This window comes from Morchella sextelata, assembly GCF_020137385.1.
Source record: "Morchella sextelata strain SCLS chromosome Unknown scls_19, whole genome shotgun sequence".
Classification (NCBI taxonomy): domain Eukaryota; kingdom Fungi; phylum Ascomycota; class Pezizomycetes; order Pezizales; family Morchellaceae; genus Morchella; species Morchella sextelata.
The window spans coordinates 356,431-368,902 of record NW_025408634.1 but is presented as its reverse complement, the minus strand read 5'-3'; the positions used below and the strand labels follow the sequence as shown (position 1 = coordinate 368,902).

At 48.8% G+C, this 12,472-nt stretch overlaps 3 protein-coding genes across 3 annotated transcripts; 2 read left to right on the top strand and 1 right to left on the bottom strand.

Annotated features, from left to right (window-relative positions):
- Window positions 1-1,820: 1,820 nt before the first annotated feature.
- On the top strand, window positions 1,821-3,745 carry H6S33_005005 (uncharacterized protein; the record flags this gene model as incomplete). Its single annotated transcript, XM_044836715.1, has 11 exons — window positions 1,821-1,831; window positions 1,919-1,956; window positions 2,026-2,037; window positions 2,128-2,136; window positions 2,212-2,330; window positions 2,886-2,945; window positions 3,060-3,079; window positions 3,177-3,224; window positions 3,284-3,519; window positions 3,582-3,609; window positions 3,676-3,745. 11 exons carry the CDS (start codon window positions 1,821-1,823, stop codon window positions 3,743-3,745), a joined length of 651 nt encoding a protein of 216 aa, XP_044690218.1.
- Window positions 3,746-4,444: 699 nt separating this feature from the next.
- H6S33_005004 (uncharacterized protein) lies at window positions 4,445-6,941 on the top strand (the record flags this gene model as incomplete). The annotated part of the gene is made up of 4 exons (XM_044836713.1): window positions 4,445-4,552; window positions 4,612-5,200; window positions 5,269-6,582; window positions 6,643-6,941. The coding sequence occupies 4 exons, from the start codon at window positions 4,445-4,447 to the stop codon at window positions 6,939-6,941; spliced, it is 2,310 nt and encodes a 769-aa protein (XP_044690217.1).
- Window positions 6,942-8,730: 1,789 nt separating this feature from the next.
- On the bottom strand, window positions 8,731-10,620 carry H6S33_005003 (uncharacterized protein; the record flags this gene model as incomplete). Its single annotated transcript, XM_044836712.1, has 2 exons — window positions 8,731-9,596; window positions 9,639-10,620. 2 exons carry the CDS (start codon window positions 10,618-10,620, stop codon window positions 8,731-8,733), a joined length of 1,848 nt encoding a protein of 615 aa, XP_044690216.1.
- Window positions 10,621-12,472: the final 1,852 nt, after the last annotated feature.

Here is a 12,472-nt window from a genome sequence, read left to right as displayed (position 1 = left end):
CATCAGGTCGTTGCTATCTTAGATCTTGCATAATGTCAATTCAAGTATCATCATTTTACCAATTGTAATGAAGCCATTTCTGCATTAATATAGCACTTTCGCATACTGGTATATAAGTAGCGTTTCTAAATGTGACAAACACGACATGTGGTTGAAACAACATCTCTGATGCTGCCCATGTGCCGGCTTCGGGATCTAGACCGCCTATTAATCAAGGAATGGTAGGAATAATGATTCATTGTAAAACGCTTGAAACAAGTGTCCGGTCAGGTATATGAGTTGAGTAATTATAATAAGCTGCTATATCATTTCTTACGATCCGTGGGGAATTGAGAATAATTCACTGCCGAGGCGACCAAACCAAACCGATGATTTGACTCCGGCCCGCAATGTCGAAGCTTTGAAATCGGCCCTAGGCACGATGTGAGGCGGGATCAAACGGCAAAAAGAGCCTCTCCGCGGTCATGAACCATCTGAAAAGTCGGTCCATTTTTAGAGAATAGTCAGTAAAAGCAAACATATTTCAATCTCCCCGGCGGGGCAGCAGAACGGTGCTGCTAGCACATGCCAAAACCAGTAGACCCGAGGAGTCCAGAGATGATAACACCGACGCGGTTGGTCGAGCTCACGAATATCAGATACAGCGAGAGGAACAATTATTGTAGAAACAGGGGTCTAAAAACAGGGTTTAGGTGGCTGACTGGGCCAATAGGACTCTTCCCATACTTCTACAATAATTTTATCTCACGCTGTAGGATTCTTAACGTCAAGCCAAGCCGGTAGTTGTGCAACTAGACGCTTAGTCACTGTCAATAAGGTTTATTCCTTGGCGCTCGGGATACCTTGCAGATCTGGTCACGCCACTAGCCATGAATAAAACCCTTTTGCCAAGAAGGCATGCACAGTTGAAGAGCCTCTCGTTGGGTGCCCTTTATAAAGGTCAATCGACCAGCGAACTGTGTAAAAAAACCTGTATTTAATAAACCTCTGCGGGCCTCCAGAGACAGGTGGGGTATCTACTGAGTCCCACCAGATGGACATGGGGATGCGCCTACTCACAAACAATCACTCGATCATAAAAGATCACTCTATCGAACACTCCCCACCTGGGCGGTGTGGCGTGGAGGGGGGAGTGATTGTGGCTCATGTATCAAAAGAATCCCCCAGCGATGAGTAAAAGGTTGTCTTCAATTTGCCTGTCGTTAGGATCTCGACAAGGAATTAATGAGTCAACGAAAATTAAAACAACAATCTCACTAAGGAAATATGGTCGCCTGAAATCTCACGTGTAAAACCCGGTACGCCCTCAGCTTACCACTCTCTGGTTGGTGACCGGAACTCTAGGCGACATCGCTAGTATAGAGGCCCGGTTATTCTGTCAATATGGTGGTTTTCCCATGCGTTATATATGTACTCAAGATTGTACTGCCAACCACAGTGTATAGTCTTGACATAGATTTCTAAGGCGGTTTATGTTCCAATGGCTAAAGCGAAGATGAAAGTATTGAATGACAAGAGAGAGAACTGATGCATTGAGAAGACTGAGAAACATTCTTTATACTTACATATCTGTTGCTTAGGGCCAGATCATTACACCACCCAAGCTCCTCCCGCAAGCCCGTGGTTCTAGTATACGTAACGTCCTAGAGACTAGAGTCACGTATCCGCCATTGCATCCTCCCGTCTCCTCCCATCTTCAACCTCCAAAGGACAGGATGCCATTCATAAGAACAGCATCGACGCCCTCATCCTCAAAACTACATATATTCCGGTGGGTTCTAGTCTAGTATGTGGACCAGAAATCGCACGGGAATCACGCTATGTGGGTCTGGTATGTCTGGATGATACATACCTCTGGCCGGTAGTCTTGCAAACCAGCCTCTCTTTTTCTCTCTCCTCTCCTCTCCCGGCCTATTAGCTTGCTGGACCGTGTTGCTATGAATGGTCGTGTTTTTTGTACAGAAGACTCTCATTACAGTGTTTTCTTCGCTATAGGGATGTCACTCTGATCACAAGTAGTCACAGCCTTAGACCCTCGTACGGAAGTCCAGCGGTAACCCGACATAAGGATATTAGCAAAGCCTCGCACAAGCATCGTTGTATCGAGAGAAGTATTTATACCACTAGCTCCCACCTGTTTGTCGCCCCTCCTGCCGGCGCCCTCTAGTTGCCCTGCTTTCCGCTACTTCTCTCTTTCTGACAAGAGCCTAGTACTGCTCATTCTACTAGCAGGACAGTCTGTGCGTTTGTCCTCTTTTGGCAAATACAGGAAACATAGCCCTGGATTGGTTATCGCCTTTTGCGAAAAATCGCAGGTACATTCACTATTAGTGAGTGTCTCTTATGATGAGAACGCAATTCCCGAACCCCGACACTCCTTCAGAACCCTCCGGCTACTAGAATGATGCCGGAGCAAGTCCGGAAACCAGCCGCCGTCAAATCGAAAGATGGACGCATCGGTGGGTGGCTTGTGAGGCATTTGACCGAGTGGCTGGCCACCTAAATAAGACATCAAATGGGTAACTCTTAGACAAATGTGCACGTGATTGATTCATGGCGATGTGCTGTCACCCTGCCGGCGACAGTGCCGGCGCCGTTTGGTCCTTGAGTTATCCCTTAGTCTGCCAGTAAAATGCTGATCCCAAGTCAGTGCCAAGAGTGTGGCTTTGCTAACAGATCTTTCTATCTTTCTTACCAAATAATAGACGTTTAACTCCTCTATTATAAGGGGTTACTATTGATAGACTAAGGGATACTGCGTATCGAGTGATATCTCATGTAAGAGATATGTCGATAGATTTGTGGGGGGGGGGGGGGGGGGGGAGAAGAACATGCTGGTCAACTTTAATATGTTTTCTCAGTGTACTGACTGCTGGAGGTCATAGATGCTCAACTTTATTCGCAAATGCCGACCGCCGCGATCTGGCCCCCACGAATCTGAAATGGTCGGCATTTGAATCGCCGACACACCAAGTACTGGATACAGACAGTCACTGCCAATGCCCGGGGAGAAGCCCGGAGAGGCATTCTAAATCTTATCTTATTGGGTGTGTCGTAAGATTTCGATCCAGGATATATGGTATACAGCTTGTGGCTTAACCAGCCATACAAACGCTGTTTTTAGGCCCCTGTTTCTACAATAATTCTACCTCTTGCTGTACGTATGCATATGATAGGTCTTTTTTTGAGGTTCTGCAAGTCAAGCTTTTCAGGGATGTAGGCAGGTAAGATATTTTTTCTATGCAGGGGTAATAATACCATATGTGCCCTGACCCTTACACAGAAAGTCTGTGTGGTTCTTTTGTCATATTGCTCGACCTTCTCAATATATTCAGCTCAACACCGGGAAGAGACCAAGATATGTCGTTCTGCAGTACATATCAGCACACGTTCTCACAACCTCTCTCTCTGTGCGACTCTGCGACGGTTATGGCGTATTGATGCCTGTCGATCATGTCGTGCAACGTCCGGGATCGCCTCACACCTCGCGCCGCGTTATTAAACTCGGGCTCTGGATACGTACTGCCAATTGCAACCCCACCTACCTAATTGCTATGATGTATTGGTTCATGTTACTACAGGCAGGTATCTACAATATGATCTCCCCAGGTACACACTATGTACTTCTTCTTGGCTCCCGTATTTGCTAACAGTACTAGCTGACTGAGCTTGTAGCAATGTAGTGTTCGCTCTAATTAAAACCGAGAGCATCAAGGGCACCCCATCAGCACCGAGAATCCTCTGAGCTTTCTGTGATTCTCATACACTATATATCTATTCCTACCCGGCCGCCAAATCCCACCACACGGGCAAGGCAGTCTCCCTCCCGGGTTGCGCGCGGGCAAAAGGATCCATCCGGCGAGTCACCCTGAATAGAGACTTTTACTTTGTCTTTGTACGAGCGCCAATCATCTTCTCGCCCACAGTGAGATATTGCTCCGGTGTCAGTCGCTTAAAGCTTATGCATGTCACAACGGTGCCCGGTCCGCCGCTTGTCCACCCCGCAATATCCAACCCTGGACGGCCCACAAATTAAAGCCAATCGACAGGCACTAACCCGCATTGGTATTCTTATTAAGAAAACACCAAATTGGGAGCCTTTGTAGAGCAGACATTCCACGGCTGGTGCAACTATGGGCGATCATATAATTCAGCCGCGAGAGCTTCAACGGGATGGAACTTCTCCGAGCGTCACAGTGACTCGGGACGCATCCGATCAAAGGTCCGAAGCCGCCCAGAATACGTTCGTGCGAGATGTTTAGCACTGGCAGGCAAACCGTCGGATAGATGGATCATTTCTTGTTTTCCTAGAGCTGGATGAGGGGGAGGAGGAGAGCCAAAAAGTCTATATTAAATGTCGAACCCGGCCGGATTTCTACTTCGATCCCCCACTGGTAGATGCAACTCAAGATCCACCTTCTGAGATCACCCTGTAGTTTCAAAGATGCTTTGGAAACTCACGTTAGTGACTCTTGCCTTGACAGAGTCCGCGCTCTGTAAGGACTCCTACAAGATCCCGAGTCGTCTCTGGTATAATGGCTCCACCACCGACGTAAGCTCTCCCCTTACTACCATGACCGTGAATAAAACTAAGCCATAATACCAATCCAGTGGAACAATGCCATCCCCTTTGGAAATGGCCGTCTCGGTGGCATGGTTTTCGCCATTGCCTCCAAAGAACTCATTAGTCTTAACGAAGACTCCATCTGGAGCGGCGGCCCCCTCGAGCGCATGAACCCCGCCTCCCTCGAGACCCTCCCGAAGGTGCGCGCCCTCCTTGATGCCGGAAACATCACCACGGCCGGATCAACGATGCTCAATGGGATGGCCGGCATCCCGACAGCGCCGAGGATGTATCAGCCGCTCGGCGACATCACGTTTGACTTTGGCCACTCGACGAATGTGACGGGGTATGAGCGCTGGTTGGACACGGATACGGGCACCATCGGCGTGGATTATACGTATGGCGGTGTGGTGTATACGAGGGAGTATGTAGCGAGTCATCCGGCGGGTGTGCTGGGTTTCCGGTTTTCGGCGTCGAGGCCGGAGGCGATCTCGTTTTCGGCAGAGCTGTTTAGGGATGAGGCGCAGGGTGAGATGACGAGATTGGTGGGCGAGGACTCGTTGAATATGGGGGCGTTGATTGGTGGTGCGGATGGGATCCTGTTTAACTCCACTGCGAAGTTCGAGATCAAGGGAGGTTGGTTATGCCCTAAACTCCTTCCCTCCCCAACTCCGAGATTTATATATTCATGATTATATATGTAGGAACCATCGCGGCCGGAAACAACACAAATATTGTAGTCACCAAAGCCGACGAAGTAATCGTCTGGTTCGCCTCCGAATCCTCGTACCGCTACACCACCCCCGCCACAAAGGTCGCCGAACGTCTTTCCGCCGTCGCAAGCAAATACGACTCCGTCAAGCAGGAGGCCATTGCTGATTACCAAAAGCTTCACCGCAGAGTGAGTCTTAACCTCGGTACCACTCCTGACTCTATCAAAAGGTTACCTACAGATGTCCGCCTCACTACCTTCAAAGCCGGCACGGCCGATCCTGAGCTTATAGCCCTTTACTTCCAATTCGGACGATTCATGCTCATTGCCTCCTCCCGTGAGGGCTCTCTCCCGGCAAATCTGCAAGGCATCTGGAACAAGCTGTATGTCCCTCCATGGGGCAGTAAGTTCACTGTCAATATCAACACAGAGATGAATTACTGGCCGGCCGAAGTCACGAACCTTGCGGAAACCCATAGCCCGCTCTTTTACCTGATGGAGGTGATGCGTCCCCGGGGCGAAAAGATTGCCAAAGAAATGTACAACTGCAGCGGATGGACTGCGCATCATAATACCGATCTCTGGGGCGATGCAGCACCGGTCGATCGCGGGACTGGATACACCATATGGCCCATGAGCGCCGCCTGGCTCTCCTCGCACATCTTCGAGCACTACCGATTCAACGAAGACAAAGAGTTCCTGCGGGAAAAGCTACCAACCATTCACGGCGCCGTCAAGTTCTTCTTCGACTACCTGATTGAGCGCAATGGCAGCTACGTTACCAGTCCCTCCACCTCCCCGGAAAACGTCTACATCCTTCCCAACGGGCAAAAGGAATCCGTCACCATCGGCGCAACAATGGACATGGAGATCCTGCGCGGACTCTTCTCGGACTTCATCGCCGCCAGCGAGATCCTCGGTGAGACCACCGATGTCGAGCGCGCAAGAACGTACCACGACAAGCTCCTCCCCCTCAGGATCGGACAGTACGGCCAGATCCAGGAATGGATGGAGGACTACCAGGAGAACGAGCCCGGGCACCGCCACGTCTCTCACCTGTGGGCCCTTTTCCCCGGAAACCAGATCACGCCGCTGACGACACCCGTGTGGGCGACGGCCGCAAATGCGACTTTGCAGCGCAGGCTGGCGAATGGCGGCGCGGGGACGGGGTGGTCGCGGGCGTGGACTATCAATTTCTTTGCAAGGCTGCACATGGGCGACACGGCATGGTTCCACATTGAGCAGATCATCAGAGGCTCCACCCTCCCAAACATGTTTGACCTGCACCCGCCTTTCCAGGCCGACGGTAATTAACAAACTCCCTACCCCCAACATCTCACTCAAGGAAAAAACTAACATTCCACAGGAAACTACGGCAGCAGCGCCGGTATCGCCGAAACACTCCTCCAGAGCCACGCAGGGACGGTGCACCTCCTCCCCGCCATGTCGTCAAATTACTCCACGGGCGCCGTGACCGGGCTTGTGGCGCGCGGAGGCTTCGTGGTCGATATCGAGTGGAAGGACCTGAAGCTGGTCAAGGCCAAGATCTTTTCCAGACTGGGGAACCCGCTGAATGTCACTGTTGCGGACAGCGTGCCGTTTACCCTACAGTCTGAGGGGGGCACTGGGAAGGGCGCTGTTTATACGGTGCTGCCCGCGGCGTGAGTGGGGGATGTGGTTGTAGTAAGTAGGGTTTGGGATATGGTGGCGGGATTTTCCGTGGGTGTGGTTATCTCTTATCAATTGGGATCAATTGTCCATAGAGTACTAGTATTGTAGCTAGCTCATAGATAAGATTAAAGTTGAAACCACGATCATTGCCAGTGCACTGCCACTGATATGCAGCTATCCATCCCTATTTTAGCAGCTATCAGTAATATAGTAAGGTAGACGAATTGGTAGGTGCAGTTTTCTTTCTAGGGTATGTACAAGTACCTACTTGCAGCACCGGTCAATTGTAGCAGATTAGTAGTATATTAGTAGTGCTGGTACTAATATCGTGTTACTCTAACGCATATCGCGCTAAGTAACATATTTTCATCAACGCCGATTGGCCAATCCACTCTTGACCTGCTAGTGGCCGGTCAATATTGTGATACTAGCGGTAGTAGTGCTGGTGGTGGATAGCAAATAGGCATCGATTTAGTAAAGCCGTCCCCATAGGCAGATCCATATTCCACCAACCCCCCCCCAAAATAACTGATCAACCCGAGCTCGAAGGAGGAGCCCAGAACCATCTTTTTGGCCCTTTACTACATCAATTGGAGGCTACAAGTAGAATTATTTACCAGATGAACATCGTAAATGGTAGTAAAGCCCAACTTTTATTTTTCATCCATACGTACTCATACTCAACACACACACAAAAAAAAAGCGGGGGCCCGGATGCTAAGGTGCTAAGGTGCAAGAAGAAAAAAAAGAAAGGAAAAAAAAGGAATTTTTAAATCACCCCCTTATCCTCTTCCCCACCCCCTCCCTCGATCTTACCCTAAGAAGAGACGAAACACAAAAAATTTAACCTGATCAATACGTACGTACGGCAAAAAAGGGAAAAAAATCAACAAGGTTCAATATAGAACGGCAAGAAACGAATAAAAGGGAAAAGAAAAGAAAAGATGAAGCGCAAAGAGAAAAATAAATAAAAAGAAGAAAAAGATCCATAATAGTCCCGCCCTTCCCTTCCCGCCCCTGCCCGCCCCTGCCCAGCGGCCACCTGGGATGCCATGCCGACCCGGCCTCCAGCACTTGAAAAACTTAGAACCAGAAGATTTCCTCCCAAAGATTGATCCCGACTCCGGAGAAGAGGGCATTATAAATATCAATACCCTCTCCGAACCCCCAAAAATCCAAACCGTAAAAAGATCCTAGTTTGACCCCTGGCCTGTTGCCCCCGCCAGTGGGTTTGATGAAAGAAAGGAAAAGGAAATAAAAATAAAAAAAAGGTAAAGGAATACATAGTACTTTGTAGACAAAAAAAAGGAAGATCTGGGAGAGAGAGAAAAAAGAAAATATAAACTAATAGGAAAGAGCTTCAAAAAATACACACACTATTTCCTTCCTCAAGTCCCTTTTACCGGTTTTTCCCATTTCCCTTTTACCTTTTCCCCCGTCTTTCTTTTTCGTTTTTTTCTGTCGTTCACTCCGCCAGGCCGTCTTAGGTATAAAAAAAAGAATACGATAAAAAGAAAAATCGTTTTTTGTTGTCGTTACCAGCTGCTGTCGTTAGAACAAGAGTGGATAGCTAAAAACAAAGCGCCATGGAAGGATGAATGAAAGAAAAAAAGCCGACTGTTTTTCCCTGCGCCCGAAAAGGGAGGCAAAGATTACTTCCCAAAAGTACAAAATCAAGCGAATAGTATAGAAGCTGAAATAAGATACCAATGACAACACGAACGCCCTCTTCATTACCACATCTCTCCCCCTCCCCCTCTTTATGAGGACTTCTACTCCATTATCATGAGCTTGGTGCCGCTGGTTGCTGCTGTTGTCGTTGAGCTTGAGGCTGTTGGGGTGTTTGCTGATCCAATCTTTCCTCAAGCTGTTTTATCCTGTCCTCAAGGGTCTTGATGTATGTCCATAACCCACCGTCCTGGCCAGCAAACATATTAGGATTGCTTTGCGGGCCGTTACCACCCATATTGGCCTGAGGAGCAGGTCCGCTTCCCCCTGCGGCACCTTGTTGTTGGTGGGCGTTTTGCTGCTGCCCAGACGCAGGCGGGTGCGCCATGTGGTTGACGAACATACCATCACGTTCACGCTGAGGTGCTGGCAGAGGGTTCGTATAGGTGAAACTCGGTGTTCTGTCCCTGGGCATCCCTTCGGGCTGACTTGGCAGCATCCCTGGACTGACCGCTCGGGGGCTGTCCGTCAAGACATTCTGAGGACTAAGAATACTTGTGTTTGCAGAATTCGTGGCAGCAGGGCTTGTAGCTGAGGTAGAGTTCATATTGGTGGTTTGCATGCTAGGAGTTGCACTTGTTGGCGTCGCCGACTTGAATCCATGTGCAGCATAGCCAGGTGGAAAGAGTCCTGGACTTGGCCCACTGGCCGACGCTGTTCGAGCTCCAGATGAGAGTTGTGGATAGGTGTTATTGTGACTTCGGTACCCAGAAGCTGGCGTCATTGGAGTATGCTGCCCCATCTGGTGGCCCACTTGTTGATGGCCAGGGTGGAAATCAGTCTTGATGCTTGGAAGACTCGCCCGCCTTCGAGGGCCCCCATCAGAACCTTCTCCGCCATTTTCATCCATCATGGATACATCGCCATCACCATCATCAATAAGTCCTTCAAGACCCTCCATTCCATCATCGCCGTCTTGTCCTAGCCCGGTAACCATTGTTCCGTCTTCATTCATCATGCCACCCATGCTACCCCTTCTCCCAGCACAACCCCCTTCGCCGCGGGCATGTCGAGCTAAGGCGTCTCCTCGAGCGAATCGCCTTCCACACTTTCCGCAAACATGTGGCCTCTCTCCCGTGTGCAACTTCGTGTGTCGTTTAAGATCGTGAAGTCTTCGGAAGCGTGAATTACATGTCGTGCAAAGGAAGGGCTTTTCGTGTGCATGCGTCAGAAGATGGCTCTTGAGGTTATGGTGTCTAGTGAAGGTTTTATGGCAATGAGGACATGTGTGTTTCCCTCGTGTGCCGCCTGGATGATTAGGGCTAAATGGCGTAGTAGGCGTTGTTGCGCTACCAAACCCAGGAGTGGTTGGGGTAGTCGCTGTAAGGGGCTCTGTGAGTTTGGGCGGTTGTGGCTGCAGAGTGTGATATTGACTCATATCTGAGGGAAGTAGGGCAGGATCAGTGGTATTCGGGCCTGCAGTAACAGTCCCGGCACTTCCGTCAATAGTCGTACCATTAGACACCAAGCCACTTGACGTTGCAGGCGAACTACCAGACGTATCCATAGCAGCAGCAGCTGCCGCAACACTTGGCAAGCCACCTAACCCGGAAGGAACTGGAGAAGGTTCTTTCGGAGGTGCATCGGCAGGCGTACTCATTCCGAGATTTGTTGTAAAGATTGAAGCCGGGTTTGGCGACTGCTTAACTGCCTGCGACCCATCGGTCTTTTTGTCATCGAGAGGCATAGTTCGAGGACTTCGGCTCTGCTGTTTACCCGCTAATGCCGCCGCTGCTCCGGTAAGTGGGGTGTGTGGGGTAAGACTCGGGAGTTTCGAGGCTAGTAATGGAGGTAGGTTTGCAGGAGCTTTGGGTGATACCGGAGTGGTGGCAAGAGCAGCAGCGGCTGTAGATGCTGCTGTGGAGGTTGGGTTGGTTTTACGAGAAGCTTCAAGGGTCGTTCCGTTAGTTGCTGCTGGTACTGAAGCGTATTGTGACGATGCCATCACAAGTAATAAGCCCTTGAAGACGTAAATGATCTATAGATGATCAGCGTCTAGCTCCACAATCTCGGTTTGTAAATAAACACAGAAGAAAGGCATCAATGAAAGATATCTGAAACGACAAGAGAGGATAAACGCGCTGGTGCCTGAGTAGGAACGCTTGGCTAACTAAGAAATGGTGATCAAACAAGATCTGCGCCACACAAACTGCAGAGACACCGCGCAAGGAGTAATGAATAAAAAGAGGCGTATCCCCTACCTATTAAGTATTTTTTTCGTCAACGCCAGTTGATCCTTCTCAGCCCTAAACAAATGTGTAACACACAATATCGTGTAGGTGACACAGGGTGACAATTGCGTAACTTAAGCAAATTGGGGAGCCCTTTTCTGTTCCTGGGGCGCGAATTAATAATTCACAAGGAAATATCGAGCCTCGTCTGATTTTCCCTTTCCTTCCTTCTTGGCTATATCAAAGGCACAAGAATGTGTTCGTCTATCGTTGGAGCGAGTTAATTTTAGCCTGTCTTGAGGTATTTCAGGCTTCTCGGAAACTAACCAATCAATGCTTTTTTTCTAGGGGCCAGAAATCGACGTCAAGTGAAAACAAAGAAAAAAGTATTTGACCAAGAAAATAGTTCCCCGTTCCCTGTGTTGTTCCACCTGCTTGCTGGGAAGAATTGAAGGGATAACCTTTCTCTTCGTTTCTTTTTTTCGAAAGATAAAAAGACCGATGCGAGTTGCTATCCAGAGATCTCAAGGATATCTAAGCTTAGAATTTGTCTCGGGGGAGGGTAAAGAGTGATCCTCTCCTCAGCCTTTCCTAAATTCCGTGGCGCGTTGTTGTTGATAAAAGAATGCAATTGGTCGGTATAGAGTGGATAGTTAAATATAACCGCAACCTAGCCCCAAAGGCTCCAAGTAATCAATAGCCACCGTAAACAGGGATCAAGGCAGCAGAGCAGAGAGACGCTGAGCCAAGCTCCGTTTCCCCTTCAACAAAATTATAAAGGGAAAATAAGAATGAACTGCCGTGTAATTTCGTCGTAACGTTCTAGAATCAACTTTAAATCTTTCATCTGTCAGCTTGATGTCTCTCCCGTCTAATGTTGTTTTCGAAAGCAGCGTATTAGATAAACGTCCCCCCTCCCCTCGTGACATGATAAATCGGCAAAGCCTAATAAAGCAAAAGAGAAAGATGGGTGCATAGTAGAACAACTTTATGAGCAACGGATGCACATGGCCGAGATAGGGTCAACAAGTGTAATGGAATGCAAAATGACTCCGTTCATGACCCCCGGAAGCATATAAGGCAGAATAAGAAAGTAAAAATTAAAGCACAAAAATAAGCACTAATGGGGATGGTACGAAAAACGATAATCTGGAAAAGCTGGGGTAGGAGGAGACATGAGATTCGCAACGATAAGAAATTGATGCAATCCTGAGACGCGAAAATCACAGGAGTATGCAAGAGTGGTAGGGTGAGGCGCATTCGTCTGCATGTGGATGGACCGTTTCCCACAACCCACCTCTTCTCTCGTCGGGGAGGGGGCTGAAAGCTGAATAAACACACGGAGGAACGAACCCACCTTTACTGACGTAGGAAGCTTTATTTGAGAAAGAAAAAAAAAGCAATACCGTTTGTATTGCGCGTAACAATTCGTCCGTTTATTTCAATTATGTAAATTCAAATATGCTGTCGTTTGAGGGAGGTAGGAGACCTCGGTTTCCTTCTTTTGGAATGATGCTATCGTGAGAGGTAGAGGAGCGGGAAGTGGTGCATCCTCTGGGTAGAACTCGAGATACAACGAGAACGGGTAACTGTTGCGACAACAGTGGAAGCAAGAGGCAGACAAGG